The following is a 17,080-nucleotide window of genomic DNA, read 5'->3' on the forward strand; positions in this document are numbered from 1 at the left end:
TTACACTTAGTAAAGATGGTCATGGGCTGGAGTGAAAGTAAGCAGGTGCAATAAACTTAGATCCTTAACAGCAACTTTTTCGTTTTTCAAAATTGATTCTCTTGGATCTTTCTCCATCCAAGTCTCTTTTATCATTCCACCTTGCTGCAAAACACACAACAACGTCAAACTTCTAAGACATTACAAATCACAAATAATGTAAGTCCAAGAACTCGAAGAAGATAGATAGGACAGCACCTTACCTTGAGATTTGAGAAGATACTCTGTTGATAAGCCACTACCAGACTACCACTTCCAGTCATGGAAAGCTTAGGCGCTTTAGCAGGATCATATTTTTTTTTTTTTGTCTATTACGGCTTGGTGGCTCTCTGAACAATGGTAATGCATGAGGATTGTGTTTACTGGTTCTGGTTGGTAATCTTCTACAGATCTTTTCCTTAGTGCATGTGCAACACAGACGCATGCACCTCTTTCGCCTGAGTTGGATCGTAAAGAATGTGATGTTCCTCCTTGGCTTTTGTGTCTAGATGTTGCAAAAATTTAGTATATGTACAATAGAAACCTTAGTGTGAAGTCGAAATTAGATTTTAGAAGAAGAAAATATTGTTTATATTATTGTTGTTGTTTATCTGATTCAACCTCGAGTGCCAATCACATTGCACCCTGAAGCAGGAAATATTCTGACTTTTTTAAACAATCTCGAGCAAGTCTGCCATTGTACTGTCTTATTAAAGAGACCCTCAAACACCTTTAGAGTTTCTTTCATCTGACCCAAGTCCCAGACCTGATCAAAAGAAAATATTCAGTTTTTACTATTGACAAACTGGTCAAAAACAGGATAATGATTTTACCTTTAGAGAACCATCAAAACTTCTTATCACCAGAATTCTCTCATGCTAGAGAATTTAACAGAAGCTATAGATATCATCAGTTTGGGCTTTCCCAATGTATACATCGGGTCAGCATTCACATCCTGGCGTGTGACTCCAAATCTGGATAGATAACAACAAAGATCTAAGAATAATTCACGTAGGAAAAAGAAAACTATGACCATTCCTGAACGCAAATTACAGTCATCAGTGTGGACTTTCCCAAATAAACAATAACAATCAGACTAATCAAACAAACCCGGTTCATATATAAAACACAAGCGTAACAAACTAACACAAGCACAAAATCAATAACTAATTCATATGCAAAAACCCTAAACTTTACCTTTCGACATTGTGCCAAAAGAAACAACCAGCTACTCAGATAACCTAAACCCAAATAAACAGCACCTAACAAAAATAATAATCACCGTTAGATACAAAAAAAAATAAGGAAAAAGAAGGGCATACAATATCGATCTATTTTTAGATAAGCAAAACGCAAGCAAATCCCAAAGAATCAAATAGAGAAGAAGAGAATAACGAAACACAGGGATCTATATTAAGATCGCTCAGCCACCAACAAAGCAGAAAGTCAACAGATCAATGGAATCAGAAAAATCAGTAAAATCAATCGCTAAACCAAGAAAATCAGGCAAGCAAAAAAAGAAACAACACACAAGTTCACAAACATGATACATACATCTCGTAAAAAAGAAAAGATACACACGCCAAGTAAACAGTCGACCTTCTAGCAAAGAATATCAACAAAGTGCACAACGATCTAAAATTAATCAGATCAGTACCAACACAAAATTCGATCATTAGATCAAGAAAAATACAAAAAATAAATTGTTTATATACTAAATCAGAACAAAGAAAAAAAAGAACCAGCTCTTAAATGTGACACATACGAAAGGATGCACATCACGGTTAAACTTCTCTAAATTAGAGTGACCAATACGTTCAAAAACCAAAATTAGTCAATCTTACAATGATTAAAAAGAATGAACGAATATATAAAGCAAGAAAAGATGAACAATAAGAGTAGGTGAAGTTAGGGTATAATTTTTGTGGTGAAAACCTACTGCGGTTATGTTCTAATTCTAAATTCAGAAAACCATGATTTCGACATCCTGATCCATAAACAATTTGATTGATCGGAGATGGTTTAATAATTTGATATATTATAATTGATGTATTTTAAAAAAAAAAAAATTAATTTTTATAGAGGGACAAAGGGTAATTAACTACCATGAGGAGAGCTTTAAATCAAATTTTTACTTTTATAATATATATGATTCATTTCAAAAAGTTTATCGGACCACAATGATTTGAGCAAATATTTATTTTTTCGGAGTATTTATTGATGTGGTCCGAAGATAGCAGAAACATTTTTTTTTATTAATTTGTGTTGCATACAAAACTTTTTGTTGTCGTCGTTTTTTTTGTGCTTTTGTTATTTATTTGTTTGGAGATAAATAGAAACTTTTTGTTAATGTTTGTTGTGGTCCAATAAGAAGAAAAAAAATGTATCATCGTGTTTCTTTTGTACTATTGTGTTTTGCAATGCTTTTACACCTTGTGTTTTATATCCAAGTTGTTAAACAATATCAAAATCTCGAGATTGATAGCTTTCTGTCATTATTGCCTCCCAACATCCATCTCAATTTCCATTGTTTAAAGGTTTTTATTTAGGAACAAGTTGGTGCACACATAATCAAATATTAAACACACACATCACACTCGCTTTCTCCCGCCCTGATGCTTATCCGGTCTTCTAAGCTTAGATTTTCTTTGACTGAATAGCGGGAGATAAAGCTTCAACCAAAGGAACGGGTAGACCAAGAGGAAGGCCTGGAGAAAAATACCATCAAAATTGTTATTGGAATAACTAATGAAGATATCTAAAGAAGAGATAACGATAAGAAGGAGGCAGTTAAAGTACCCAAAGGAAATCGTAGTAACTGAAGGGGAAAACAGAGAAGAGATTTGCGTAAAGATTTATCTCTTTTATATGTGGAAGGGCTTTGTACATGGTCAACACTGCATTAACGTGGTAAAAGTCAGGAAGAAGAAATGTAGTAGAATCTCCAGCGCCGGAGCAATACATATACAACACTTTTAAAGCACTCACTTTCACCCACTAGTCCCGTTGGAAACAACATGATGAATCCTGTGTACCTGGAGTGTAAAACCTTATATTCAATACATGTTAATTGAACCAAATAATTATATAATAAAGTCTGATATTGTACCTGAGATAAGTTAACCAGTAGGGACCTCTACCGAGGCAAGCTAAAGCATAATGAGGGTATCTAATAACCTGTATCCAAGTCCAAAGCATAGTTCACACATAATTTTCAAATGGATGTTCTAAGACCATAATATTGACACGTTTCGTTTTCAACTGTACAAACTTGTCATAGGCACTTCTCTCTGACTTATTGCTGTATAAAGATATAAAACTAACCTCTGCTAGACACCAAGCTACAAGTGTTATGGTCAGCCACGGCAAATCCTGGACCTAAATGATGATGAAATGTGAAATTAGATAGAATAAATTAGTCTGCTAGATTTGCTTAAAAACATGTTTCTCTTATAAGAAATTTTCTCTGAGTTTCGTCAAAAACATCCCGAGAACTTTCTGACAACTCTTTCCAAAGATTTTCCGATAACCTCGTTTTCGGACATTTTCCAACGAAACTTGTTATCTGAGGCTCAGATTCCGACAAAAACAAGTTGGTCGGAATGTCGTTGGAAACACCGAAACACAAACACCGATTAATGTGGTGGTAAACAATTCATATGTTTTTTTGTAGTGTTATGAGAAAAAATGACCACACAAACCTCCTTGATCTGTCCAACAATTGCCAATATGAAGTGTGTTCTTCCACACCATTGCATCAGCGGAGACAATAATCCACTCGGGACAATTCCTTAAATCAATCAATCATTCAGTCAAAAAGGAAAAACAAAAGAATAAAAAATTCACAAACATCATCAAATCATTCCAGTTATATATATTACCTAAGGCTCCATGAAGAACTTCAAGAACACAAGCAGTTTGCATCACACCTGAAGGAATCAAACAACAGAGATCATTTATAGGAAAATAATCAATCCAACTTTGGCTGGGGACATTAGGGACGACAATTTCTTCTCACTTATCAAATATCCTGCAGAAGAGTAAGCGCCATTGATTGTCTTGTTCAATACTAAGCTGTTGAGGATACTCAGGAGCGAAATCGTCCTACCGAACAACACAAACTGACAAATTAGGCAAGAGAGTGTGAAAACGAGAAGACATGAAGGAAAGAAAGAAAGAAAGAAAGAGAGAGAGAGACCATGCTGAAGCTTGGAGACAATTGTAAGCAAGGAGATAAGACCTCAAGAACGTCGGTGACATCTTCAGTGAAGAAACCGGAGATATAAATTCCGGCGGAGGCTCCAGTCTAGTGGCTGCTTATCTGAACAGCATTCTACTCTGACGTTGTAACGTGTATGCGTGTATGCGTGTGGTCCCAGAGTCTACTCATACAGTAATATTTTCATGTTTTACACGGAAGTACCCTGGAGTATTTTATTTAGTTTCATTTAACCTCAAGTAAATCAAAATAAAGTTGATATCCCAGTGAATTTTTATTTATTTCTAGCATACAACATAGTCCGAATTATTGTTTGTCTCTACTCTAATATGCACTGCTATGCAGTAAAACCACTAGAAATAAAATTTTAATATCACATCTACTAATTTATAAAATATCAACTAATCGATAAATTAATAATTATTAACTATAAAAAGTAGTTTTTAGTCCAAAAATTATCCTTGAAATTATATTATATTAAGAAATCTAATTGATTCAAATGTGAAAATAATATACATAAATTTCAAGCTATAATTAGTAATATAATTGTTGCAATAGAATATATATTAATAACAAAATGGATTATCTAGATGGAAAAAAATATATGCTAATAAGTTCAAAATTTAAAATAAATCATTACTACTATCTTCGATACTGTTGAAAACCGTATTACAATACAATTAGAAACAATTGTGTATAAATGATCATTCAATGCGTGTAAATTGTTTTTGCGAATTTTGGTTGTAGATGGAGAATATCAGAATACAATACTATTTATTTATGCAATAAGTAAGCTAGAGAAAAGTTCCAAGGAGAATTCAATTTTAATTAAAAACCACACCAAAATCATATTTTAATATATTACTTTAATATATGTATAAGTTTATATAGTTATTAAATATCCTATTATCTTATCAAATGTTCGTAATTTTAATACTACCTCGAATCAAGACCAGTTGAATGTTAGTTTATAGAGGTTTTACTAGTTTTTAAATATGTTTTGTGATAATTTATACTTGTATAATGCCATATTACATCTGATCTGCCAAAACCAACTTTTTGGACCAACATTTAATTGACGAAATTCATGGCCATACAAATAATAAAAATGGTGTACCATCAATCAATACCCACAAGGATACAAAAATGATCATCAGCAACATTACAGTTTCCATCTTTTTTGATACCCACAAAGACCAATCAATTTGGATGTCTGCGGTTAATTTTTTTAAATATGCTCTTTCATATATATATTTTTTTAAATTAAAAAAAATGAAATAAAAATTTTATAAAACAATTAAACTCCATAAACAGTGTGTAAGAAAAGAAAAATCTAATAAAACATATAGTTTCTTGCTGAAATATAGATCTTCTTGCATTTTTCTGTGCAAAATCATTCATTAAAACTGTCGTTGTTGACTTTTTCAACTATAGTTGTCTCAATTGATAACAAAGCTAACTCATTCAATCGCTCTTATGACATAGTAGAACGCAAAGAATTATTTATCAGCTTCAACTTCGAGAAACTTCTTTCAGCAGTGGCAATTAATACTAGAATGGTCAACAATATGCGATAAGTTCTGTGTGTTTGACAACAATTCTCCATTTTTTTCAAAAAATCAAGCACTTCAATAGGCTTATGAACATCATCTGGTATTAATTCTCGAATAATTTTCTGTTCCATAAACAGATCATCACCGTCTATATATGAATGTGTATCATTCTTTAAAGAAGTTTTCAAATTCGCACATAATCTCCTCAAACTATCAGGCCGATCTTAGTTTTTGTTTGATAAGATATCTGTTTACTCAACAAATTTCTCTTTTCTTTTCCTTTTTTTTTGTTTTTTTCATTTTGTTTTGTGGTTGTTTATTTATTTATCAGTAGAAACATTGACTCAACTACAAGAGTTACATAATTTTTTTTAATATTATAATAATTATATAAATATTTAAACCCAAAATAATATCTAATTGTAAAAACTGATAATAATTCAAACTAATAATAATCATAACAATAAGTTTTATACCTTATAAATTTATATTAGTTAATAACATATTATTCTAATAAAAAAAATTAACAAAAAAATATGTCTCTTTAAAGTAGATACCCGCGATGGTCGCCTCCCTCGCCTGCCCTCAAGGGCGGCCCCATCTTGGTTGTCTTCTTGGTGTATATCAATCACTCTGACATATATACATGATATCATGACATTAATCTTTAATAAGAAAATCTGTTTCCATCTTAACCCTTCTGCTTCTCTTGCTCGATCGTGAAAAGTGTGTGAAATTTGGTAACAACAATAATATCAATTAGTATTACGTTTTGACACATTTGTTTAGGTAATAAGATGATATAAGTATATAACATATATTATCTTTATATTTCAACTTGTATATATGCGATTCGCTTATTTCTTGATTACAGAAATGCCAACGATGAAAGGCAAAGTTAATTAGTGAAGACTACCTCATGGAATATAATCCCACCCGATGTGAAATGCCAGATATAACTCTTTGTATGACTCCATTAACCCCGTCAATGTGCGTTAAAATGCAAGGAAACTAGGAAAGGCTCAAACGACGGGAAATGCGAATTTGGAGAATTCCCAAGAGATGTTAAAGACTTATGTGATTACTGCTTCCGAAATCTTACACCACTGCTATAACCAAACCAACCGATGCTTTAAGCACCCTGCGTACTCCAAATTATAAGTCGCCAAATTTGTTCTTTTTGACTACTTTAGAAATTGGCTAAGTGGTTGTTCTGGTTAAATTTAGTTTTTTCTATTTAAATATCTATTTTTAAGTGTTCCTTTACATGTCTTCCTTTCTGATTCGATTTACCTTCTAACTTTCGAGTTTAGGTATCCTATATTAAATATTGTTCATATAATTTTAAAGTCTATAAAATAAGTCTATAATTTTAACCTATAATTTTTAAAAAAAAAAATTAAATCTTTCTGTGATGCCACATTTAAATCTAAACATATTTTTTTTCTTAGCGAATTGTATTAATTGAATATTGGAAAAAAACATCATATATAAGATATATAATATATGCACTCCACCTTATAGATACAAACCTGCAGGTTTTAAGATACACAAACCCACACAGATGTACAAACATAATCGAAATATTTAAACATGAATAAAAATTCAAAAACAAACATTCAGAAAGAAAGAGAGAAACAATGAGGGCACATTTAAATAATTAAAGTAATTATAAGTTTGGAAGTTTTGACCTCGCTGTACACATCGAACAGCTGGTCCACCAGAAAATTTTTGATGTTCCCTTTTCATAGAAAATCTGAGTGATTCCATGCATCGACACTAGCTAGAATTGCAGGATCGTTATTTCCTTCTGATACCTGTGGGGAATCCTCTGTGAGTTACTTGCTTAGCTGCATCGATGATAGAAAGAAGTGCATCTTTTTTTTCCACTGCTTGAATTTCGAACCGTCAAAATTATCGGGCTGAAGTCTCACAGTTACCGACACTGGCACCCTAGTTTCACTTGAGCTTCTATTGACAGTCATGTTGATGTCACCGTTAGTCATAGTTGAATCTGTTCACAAAAAATAACCGAAGATAGTATTGGAAAACAGGATTCAAAACAGCGATTAAAATGATTAAGTCGCTATATACAGCATTCTCCGAAAAGGATTCGCTTTGAGTTTCTACAGATATTACCAATAAGTATTCTTAGAACTCGAAAATAGTTGTTCCCAGAATTATCTTAAGACGTTCTTAAACAATATTTTTCTTATCAACAGATTGTTTCGCGGACCTGTCTATGACTGCCGCGTAAATCGTTTCAGAAGATTCATCTTTAAGATCAAAAGTTTTTACGAAATACCTAAAAAACTTTGTAAATAGATTTTTTATAAAAAAAACTCGTTTTCCAAAAACCGTTTATAAATTGCAATATTCAGTCTGATTTAAGCGATAAGCAGGAAGCAGATTTAGTGAGTTAAGATTGTAAGACCGCAAAAATCCGGACTGAAAATAATAATATTATGAACGATATGTTGAGATAAAAGAAGAAAACAAGACTTTGAAAACCGATTGAAAACAGACGAAACCCGGAGTCAAGATATGATCACTTTCCTTAACTCAATAAATTGCCGGTAATGTGTGGTCGTATGAAGGAATTTTTGAATCCCATTATACAACCGTGATGAAACTATTATGCAACACCCATAATAGAATCTACGAACTGAAATAACTACGATATAACTTTCGAGACACTTACGATATTAAGAAGAGAGAGATTTGCTGAAAAGTATTATTTTCTGTGTTTTTGGTGTGTGGAATGAGAAGAGAGGAGGCGTATATTTATATGGAAGACTCAGCTTGATCTGCAAGAAATAAGCTTTGGCGAAAATGAATATTCATGAGGAATATTCCTGAGACATTCTCCTTTTTCCGCAAGTAAAAGGATTCGGAAATCTTCTAATTATCTGGAGACTTTAATTAATTATTTAAGATTTATCCTTTCATTATGCAAAAAATTATCATGAAAGAATCAAGAAATCCACAATTCACGTCCAGCTATATAGAGTCCAAGAGCCCAAGAGCTAATTAAAAATGTAATGAGCAATGAGCAATGAGCACTAGCTGGAGCCCGGCACCGGTGACGACGTGCGCGTAGGTGTTTTTACATAAGGTCTTTTTATTTTCACAAAGTTTTTTAACCCTTATCGTGAGAAGACCATATATATATGCAAGAGGTTTCTCTCCTTGCTAAGCAATATGAGACATTTTCACTTTCACTTGTAGTTATAGCTAATGAGAACATTTCATTTCCATAGGTTCAAACTCAAATCTCATATGGATTTATAAGGCTCATTTACTTATGAGACTTCAGTGCTTATGAGACTTCATTTCTTATTTACATACAAACTCAATATTACAAAACTATTTTCTTATTAATATTAAGTTCCAACAGCAAGTATGAAGATGGCTTGCAAACTTGGTTTGCAAAAGGAGTTTTTAGTTTTTTCTTTGTTTCAGCTTTAAATTTTAAGAAACTCGGTTTAGTAAAAAGCTTTTTTTAATATAATTTAACATTTTATTCAAAAAAATTGACAATAAAGATGTTAGCTAATTAGTTGAAATAAAAAAAAATTACTTTGAGGGTAGCAAATATCATCATATTGGCATAAGTTCTCGTATATCTGTCAAACCAAAAAAAAAAGTCTAATCAGCACGAGATAATACATAAACATGAGAAACCTAAAACTGATAAAATCACCTAATTGCCCAGCGATTTCATCTTTTATCATCCATGGCCTCCAATCATCAATGATGGAGTAGTTCAAAGATCTTATCCAGGCTTGAGTTGAAAGGAAAGACACCAGCATATCATGATCACCACTGTTCATCATAGAAACTGAATCTTGTAGATGAAGAGTGGACAATCCGGTTTAGGCTTTAGTCTGAATTGTCAAAAGACTCAAAGACCCTAATTTATAATTACAGAGGCTGAGCCGTCTCTAAACCAAAGATCACAAAGCGAAACAATGATGACGTCCCATCTTCCGCCGGAATTGGTTGAGGAAATGCTTTCTAGGGTTCCGGCCAAAACATTGAGTCGATTCCGATCTACTTGCAAACGGTGGAACGCTTTATTCAAAGACGATTCAGCAAGAAGCACCTTGATAGAGCATCAAAGCAGCTTTTGGTTCTCATGTTGAACGAGTATAAGGTTTCTTCACTGACTTTCAATCTCCATGGAATTGACAACAAAAAAAAAGCTGCTCCATCTATAGAGTCTAAGAGTGAATTTAGCCTAAAGGAATCTCATTCTTCTTCAGGAGGACAAGTTGTTATAGTGTTTCACTGCGACGGTTTGTTGTTATGCACAACCAATAATGGTAGACTGGTTAAACCAGGTGCATCATACCAAGTAACCGTCACTACAAATACTCTATGTATGCTCTCGGATACGAAAACAGCAAATATTGTCGTAGCTACAAACTCTTGAGGTTTTGCAACAAAAGCGACACAAATTACCTACTGTCAAGTTTGAAATATATGAGTTTAGCTCTGTTTCATGGAGATTTCTTGATATCAGTTCCAACTTCATCATACGATCGTGTCTTTGAAAGGAACTGCTTACTAGCTTGCTATCGATAACTATCTCTATCTACTAAGTTTTGACTTTTCAACAGAGAAACTTGAACGTCTGCGTCTTCCGTATCAGGATATTTGTTTTTATACTTCAGCTCTATCAATTGCTAAAAAGAGCAACTCCTGGTGTTATATCAGTGTTATGATACACTAAACATGGAGATATGGGTGACGACCAATATTGATAAGATTGATCAGAACATAGTTTTGTCGTGGAGAACATTTTTAGCAATAGATAGATCCAAATTGTCTACCAGTCATCAGTTTTCGAGTTGGGTAAGTTTCTTCATCCTCGAGGAGAAAAAAAGTGGTTGTGTGTTGTGATAGTTGACGTGGACTCGGAGAATATAAAACCATCAAAAGCTTTGTCAGCGTTATTGGAGAGTACGGTGAAATCCATTTTGGAGAACCTATATTCAAAGAAAGGCACGGAGTTATTTTCGATTATGTTCCAAGTTTGATTCAGATCCAGGAAGACCCAATAATACCTAGATCAGGGAAAAGAAAAGAACGAAACTAATCGCATGTCTCTTTAACTTTTTGCTCTTTATCTTGCCTCAATTTTTTGTTATCATAATGAGTCCGACCTATAGAAATGTACTATTGTTTCGGGTTTGATCAATTGTGATGTTTAAGGTTTAGGGTTTCTGATTTAGGGTTTAGGGTCTAAGCTACCGTTTTCAAAAGCGACAGTCCATGGCTCCATGAAATGAAAGCGACAACTTAGGTAATTTTCTTCTCATTATTTTTGTCGTTATAACGCGGAATGTTCCCAAAGTACCAAAAACAATTGCTTGAGTAACATAATTGTAGTAGAGTAGAAGCAACTAAAACCCTCCATTGATAACGCTTTACTCAACCCTCCTTTAAAAAGATAAAATTTATATTCCCACAAAACAAAACGACGTCGTATAGAGTCATCCTTATTTATATACAAACCAAACTATATAACTAAGAAGAAGAATCTCAAAACTACCAAAAAAAAAAATGAATCTCTCTCAACTCTTCATCACCATCTTCTTTTTATTCTTCCTTGTCTTACAAGTCAACTCAGCAACGGATAATATGATCGAACAAACCTGCAAATCTTGCGCATCAAAATCCACAATCTTCGATCACAACTTCTGCCTCTCATCTCTTAGTAACTCTCCAATCTCTCCTCCTCCGACCAATCTCTTTTCTCTTGCATTAATTCCACTGCTCCAAGCTCTTGACAACGCAACCGCAACAGCTTCCACCATTCAAGTACTAATGAGCGACGGAGGAGGATTCGAAGACGATGGTTTCGGCCGTGCTTGCCTCCGTGACTGCCTCGAGCTTTACGAGGACGCGGCGGATAGATTGGAGGAAGCCGTTAGGGTTTACGTTACGAAAGAACAGAGAGATACTGTGAATGTGATGGTGAGCGCCGCCATGGAAGCCGCCGTAACGTGTGAGGATGGGTTTAAGGAGAGAGACGGCGGTGACGGTGGTGGTGGTGCCATGACGTGGACGTCTGCGATTGGTGGTGAGAATTATCAGTTGTTTGAGTTGGGTCAGGTTGCTCTTTGTATTATCAATATGCTTTCTTCTGTTACATCTATGTCTTTCTGATTAGTTTCATTCTATATTTTAAGAAAATGATAGTATTGTGTATGTTTCATGTAGAATCTCTTCTAGTTGTTAAACTTTTGTCAGTCAAGATTGTAAACTTTTGTCATTGAACAAAAAAACAAAACTTATTTTAGCTCTCAATCAAATTAAGAACAATTTTTTCTTTTATTCTTTTTTTTTTTGATAAAAATCATTTCTTTTGTTTGTTTCCTGTAGAATCTTACAAATTCTTCTTTTATCTTGCCAGTAAAAAGTTTGATTAGTATTTTTTTAACCGTTGAAACTTTTCAAGCTCTTTTACATAATCTTGAATTTTTGACTGACAAAAGCTAACAACTATACAAACAATCAGTACTGGATACAAAACCACAGAACGCTAGGGTTTGACGACGTACTAAATTTAAAACCGAGTTCATTAGAAAGTTAGTCTAGCTACGAATAAATTAAGTTTGAATGGCTTATATATCTTGGAAGGCCCTTTATCAAAAAAACTATATCTTAAAAGGCAAATGTTTGTGTGGATATACAGTAGTTCATGCCATAGAAAGTAAGCTCTTTCGGAAGAGAGAGAGTTTTTTTGTTTTTTTGTGATGATGAATGGTGTAGTTTACGACCATTATTAACAAACCAAAAAATGGTGGACGACGACCATTTTTTAATTGATCATTTGTGACTTGTGTGTAAAGTATTGATTCTTGAAATTTGGATAATTTATCATGCACCTAACATAAAATGATATGATTCTGATAGGAACAGAAGATAATGTGGAATAATTGGTTCAGAAGTCGCTTTTAATAGATTCCTTCTAAAAAGCGTCTTATTTATCTGTCATCAATTGTTTTTTGAATAAAATGTAAAAAATTTTGAAACCAAAAAAAAAAAGAATTGTTTTTACAACTTACTGTTTCTCAAATTGAGGTTTTGATAGTTTAATATTTGAAAAAGATTAAAAGACTATTGAGCTAACTTCTTCTGGTAAACCATAATTCAAAACTTCTCTCATACTTTTGATCTTCCAAACTCTCTTGTCTTGATGGCTGGTTACGAAATGTTTGTCGATGAACTTAACAAGCTGCCTGGAAGGAGAAGTAGTGTCAACGTGCCTTCCTTTCTTTTCACTCAATAGACAACGTGATCTATCACGAACCCTATTAAATTGCATCATCATTGGTTGGCCATTGACTAGAATTTTTAACTCGTAAAAATATAAAAAATACCTTTGAATGTAGATATGTACATGTGTAAATGTAGATATGTACATGTGTACATTTGGTTGTTAAAATTTTGATTATTTGGCTTTTAATAAGTTTTGCCTTTCGTATGTGTTACCTTTCCCTTGAAAATAAAGAAATTGGCAGGAGGAAAGAAAAAAAGCCATTCATACAAGTCTCAATCATATCTTGTCCCAAACTAAATCTAGACGTATAAAATCCAAAGTCTGAATAGGAAAAAGTTTCCACTTTCATGGACATGATACAACAACAGATTCAATTAGAGGTAGAAAAAAGATCGAAAGAGAGAGTAGAAAATGAAACCCTAAAACCTCTACAATCTCACCATTCATCTTCTGTTGCTTACTCTATAAGACCAATCACGATCGTCCCTATCCCAGTCCCTGTCCAAGTCTCTGTCCCTGTCCCAGTCTCTGTCCCTGTCCCAGTCTCTGTCCCTGTCCCAGTCTCTGTCCCTATCCCTGTCTCTATCCCTGACCCTATCCCTATCCCAGTCTCTGTTCCTGTCTCTGTTTCTGTCTCTGTCCCGAAAATCAATATCATGAGCAGAATAATCCCTCTTACTTCTTTCGGTTAGCGATCTTTCAATGCCTGGACTTCTTGATCTAGATCTAAAATCTTTTGAGCCATACCCATAATCATTTCTACTACCATACCTTGGAGGATAACTAGATGACTCAACCCCGAGCAGACCATCGTCTCTGTAATCATGTCCTCTGCTTGATCTTTGCTGCAACCGGCTGTTGCTTCTCCCGCTCCTATATGAAGGTGCAGCTTCCCAAAGCCACTCATCTGCGTTTTCCGGTAATGGCGCGTTAACTCCAGGGAACTCAACTGTCTTTTTCATCTGTGGTTCTGGAGGGGTTGTTCTTTCCAAGATTTCCCCGTCCTCGCTCTCCATTTCCTCCTGCGTCTCCACCTCTTCTCCAAATATGGTAATTCCAGATAAATGATCATCTTCTGGAGCTAGAATCGTAGCACAGAACGAAGCAGACACAATATAAATAGCGTGAGAATCTCGTGTAGTTACATGAACGGCGATACAACAGAGCAGAAAAGCTTACCTAAGTATCCTGGAGGGTACCCAATCTCTCGCATTCTGTTAAGCCACGGAGGAGGATCTAGTTCCTTCACAAGAAGAAATTAACTAATTAGAATACTCACTTTTTCTGATCTAAGAATCTTGAATTCAGCATATTGGTAGAACTAAACGCAGAAATAAGGTTCAAACATTACCCCAAGATTCAGAAGCTGGCGTGTCTCTGCATCAAGCGTGCCGGGTTTCAAGCCATCATACTTTCCACTTTGAGGTTTTTGATAATATCTCGATGGTAGACGGGATCCACTATTCTGATTTCGTTTGGATTTCTGAAGCTTCCGGGCACTATTAACTGCTGCTCGATCAAAAGGCTTTGGACATTCTCTCAAGGAATGGCTATAGCCGCCACAATTAAAGCAACGTGGAGGATCATCAGGAATCTCCAACCCCCTGGAACAATAAAGAAGCATGGAATGTTACAAGAATGCACCACCATTAACACATTCACGGTTAGGTTATATTACAATATACAAAGGAGTATAAAGGATGCATCAAGATCTGTGGAAGATTAAACTAGAAACAGGAGGAAACTATATACAAATAGAGATTCAGTTTACCCTTCCAAGTTATTTGATCCATCTGCTGAATTCAAACGGAGTGAAAATTTACGGTCATAAAGAGGAGTGGTGCTACTTTCCACTAGAACAAACTCTTCTAACGGCTTAGGACCAGTTTGGTTATCGATCCAGAATGACTGCAATATGCAAGAGAGAACCAGTTGACATCTCATATATATATTACCGATATGAACACTAAACAACATTTAATAGCGTTTGACAACATCTTTCACTCACCACAGACGAAGTCTTCTGCAATCCAACACGTAAGGCGGGAAAATATGTCTCCTCACCAGATTGTAATGATTGTTCTTGATCCTGAGCATATAACCAATGAAAATATTCTTAAAGTTTCACACATCATAAGTGAAAAAAAAAGTATTCGAATAAACTAAAAGATTATAGCTGAATTGCTCAAATACTAGAAGAAAGATTTCGATATTTAGGACTATGATAAGCATGCATTAGTAAATGCTAATTCTGTTTTACATACACCAAATAGTTGGTTTCTAAATACTAATATGGCTAAGGCCTATTTATTACATAGCTCTTTTAGGAAACTTTATATGGTCCAATCTAGTATCATATTTTTGCAATACCTGAGCCAGTGAAGTGTGTTCTGCCTCCCATTCTGACCATTGCTGTAATAAACTTTCCAGCTTCTTCTTACTAGCTCTGAAAAATGCATTCCATTGAGAGATTAAAACAATGGTAAAGAAGGGAATCACATAGTAAAAGCAGTGCTTGAGCATTCCAAATTTTAATGTTCATAGGTAAACAGCACTACATGACTCTTTTTTCATACCTAGTTAAATTCTTATAAGTAACATGGACTGTAGGTTGCTGTTCGTCAGACGATGTTCGGGCTCTTTTAACACCCGATTTAGCTGTCACGAGGAATTATGGAAAAGCACAAGAAGATAACATAGTCACAGACATCAAGTCTGAGCAGAAAATAATTACAGAAACAGATCAAGTGCCAGACTTTCTTATCGTCAGGAAATGCAAGCAACCTTTCAACATAGAAGAGCAACAGAAGGATACAACTAACATCCAAAGTGGCGCCGTGAATTAGTGTCTCCTTTGGGATACACAATTTCTCATCTACCGCCACCGTTTCAACAACGTCACTAACCTGCTGTGTTACAGTTCTCAAATTCTCTTCCACAAGATCCAAATCTTTCTCCATACCTAGATTCCTTATCATGTTCACCTCATTACGTACAAGAGGATTAGCCTTAGGTGACTTATTCCCAGATTCAAGGCCATTTTTCTGTGCTTCGAAACCAGAATGGCTTGAAGCTGGTAGGTCAAGCACATCCTCAGCTTCCATTTCTAAACAGAGATGCGAGCTTATATCCTTAAAACAATTTCACTAACCCCCATAAAAAAATACCCTGTTATAAGAAAAGACAGTATCAGAAAAGCAAGAGCAAGATAAAAATTGAATAGAAGACAAAAACATTATCTCAAGACCAAAAACAGAATCATATCCGAAACAAAGGCACACAAGATTTTAGATCCTTGAGCAAAGACTCAACATATTCCAATCTTTGATTACTCTAAATCGGAAAGCAATTTACAATCTAACATGAGAACAGCTCCTGGAGCAAAAAGCTCGTTTTTTTAACCCCAAACCCAAATGGGAATCCAGAAAATTAAGTGTAAACAAAAAAAAACTAGAGATTCAAACCCTAGAGAAAATCCCGAAACCTTTAGACATTATTAACTTAAACAATTCCATAACAAGATAAGATTTCCACCAAATTTGTGCAAAAAGCAGGGTTCAAAATTTAATTAAAAAACAGTGACCAGCGCTTAATCTACTCAATTCGAAACGTGAAGCATATACTCTCAAAGAAAAAGTTGAGAAATTTTCGAAAATTTTGGAAGGGGGGAGATGAAACGACACGAAGGATTAGGAAGCAACGAATCAGAAATCTCAAGAATTTCTAGTAAGCTATGACGATAAAGAAAGAAGAAAGTGAAAAGCTTAAGAAGATTTCGTAGAGACTTTTACCTACTCAACGCGAGTTTGAAAGAAGCTAAGAAGTGAAGAAGAGCAACAATGGCGATAGATCTGTGAGATTTAAAAGGAAGGCTATTTTATTCATCCGCCTTAAGAATTAAAGATGGTAAATAATCCACTGATACGCAGCCCTTCGTGTTATTAAGAGCACCTAGTCAACCTTACCAAAACGGCGCGTGTTGATCTGGAAAAAAAAAGA

At 34.5% G+C, this 17,080-nt stretch overlaps 4 protein-coding genes and 1 long non-coding RNA gene across 5 annotated transcripts; 2 read left to right on the top strand and 3 right to left on the bottom strand.

The window, feature by feature from the left end:
* Window positions 1–579: 579 nt before the first annotated feature.
* On the bottom strand, window positions 580–1,476 carry LOC112088593. Its single transcript, XR_002900539.1, has 3 exons — window positions 1,216–1,476; window positions 852–992; window positions 580–784 (listed from the first exon to the last, which is right to left on the bottom strand). It is a non-coding gene; the product is annotated as an uncharacterized LOC112088593 (long non-coding RNA).
* Window positions 1,477–2,512: 1,036 nt separating this feature from the next.
* Window positions 2,513–4,374, bottom strand: LOC18022646 (very-long-chain (3R)-3-hydroxyacyl-CoA dehydratase 2). Its single transcript, XM_006405679.2, has 9 exons — window positions 4,217–4,374; window positions 4,037–4,122; window positions 3,900–3,947; window positions 3,720–3,808; window positions 3,343–3,396; window positions 3,128–3,195; window positions 3,007–3,053; window positions 2,818–2,915; window positions 2,513–2,726 (listed from the first exon to the last, which is right to left on the bottom strand). The coding sequence occupies exons 1-9, from the start codon at window positions 4,276–4,278 to the stop codon at window positions 2,610–2,612; spliced, it is 669 nt and encodes a 222-aa protein (XP_006405742.2). The 5' UTR covers window positions 4,279–4,374; the 3' UTR covers window positions 2,513–2,609.
* Window positions 4,375–9,761: 5,387 nt separating this feature from the next.
* Window positions 9,762–10,702, top strand: LOC18022647 (putative F-box protein At3g17500). Its single transcript, XM_024158679.1, is given in 5 exon segments — window positions 9,762–9,876; window positions 9,879–10,133; window positions 10,413–10,481; window positions 10,484–10,668; window positions 10,670–10,702. Coding segments are annotated over 5 exon segments (657 nt in total).
* A 638-nt stretch (window positions 10,703–11,340) lies between these two features.
* Window positions 11,341–12,042, top strand: LOC18022648 (putative invertase inhibitor). The gene has a single exon (XM_006405681.2). The coding sequence runs from the start codon at window positions 11,359–11,361 to the stop codon at window positions 11,962–11,964; it is 606 nt and encodes a 201-aa protein (XP_006405744.1). The 5' UTR covers window positions 11,341–11,358; the 3' UTR covers window positions 11,965–12,042.
* Window positions 12,043–13,321: 1,279 nt separating this feature from the next.
* Window positions 13,322–16,960, bottom strand: LOC18022649 (zinc finger CCHC domain-containing protein 8). Its single transcript, XM_006405683.2, has 9 exons — window positions 16,873–16,960; window positions 15,897–16,249; window positions 15,658–15,739; window positions 15,452–15,527; window positions 15,090–15,170; window positions 14,853–14,989; window positions 14,433–14,685; window positions 14,261–14,324; window positions 13,322–14,162 (listed from the first exon to the last, which is right to left on the bottom strand). Exons 2-9 carry the CDS (start codon window positions 16,183–16,185, stop codon window positions 13,525–13,527), a joined length of 1,620 nt encoding a protein of 539 aa, XP_006405746.1. The 5' UTR covers window positions 16,186–16,249; window positions 16,873–16,960; the 3' UTR covers window positions 13,322–13,524.
* Window positions 16,961–17,080: the final 120 nt, after the last annotated feature.

The sequence above is a fragment of the Eutrema salsugineum genome, unplaced genomic scaffold (genome assembly GCF_000478725.1).
Source record: "Eutrema salsugineum unplaced genomic scaffold, Eutsalg1_0 scaffold_14, whole genome shotgun sequence".
NCBI classification, from domain to species: Eukaryota; Viridiplantae; Streptophyta; class Magnoliopsida; order Brassicales; family Brassicaceae; genus Eutrema; species Eutrema salsugineum.

Bases quoted from the DNA above. Each gene is read 5' to 3' on its own strand.
- LOC18022648 (XM_006405681.2), top strand. From the start codon at position 11,359: ATGAATCTCTCTCAACTCTTCATCACCATCTTCTTTTTATTCTTCCTT.
- LOC18022649 (XM_006405683.2), bottom strand. From the start codon at position 16,185: ATGGAAGCTGAGGATGTGCTTGACCTACCAGCTTCAAGCCATTCTGGT. The intron at 15,171-15,451 runs GTATTGCAAAAA...TTATATGCTCAG, and splicing joins AACACACTTCACTGGCTCAG to GATCAAGAACAATCATTACA. The intron at 14,990-15,089 runs GTGAGTGAAAGA...TGCATATTGCAG, and splicing joins TGCAGAAGACTTCGTCTGTG to TCATTCTGGATCGATAACCA.
- LOC18022646 (XM_006405679.2), bottom strand. From the start codon at position 4,278: ATGTCACCGACGTTCTTGAGGTCTTATCTCCTTGCTTACAATTGTCTC. The intron at 3,948-4,036 runs GTGAGAAGAAAT...TGATTCCTTCAG, and splicing joins TTCTGCAGGATATTTGATAA to GTGTGATGCAAACTGCTTGT. The intron at 2,916-3,006 runs GTGAGTGCTTTA...ACGTTAATGCAG, and splicing joins AACGGGACTAGTGGGTGAAA to TGTTGACCATGTACAAAGCC.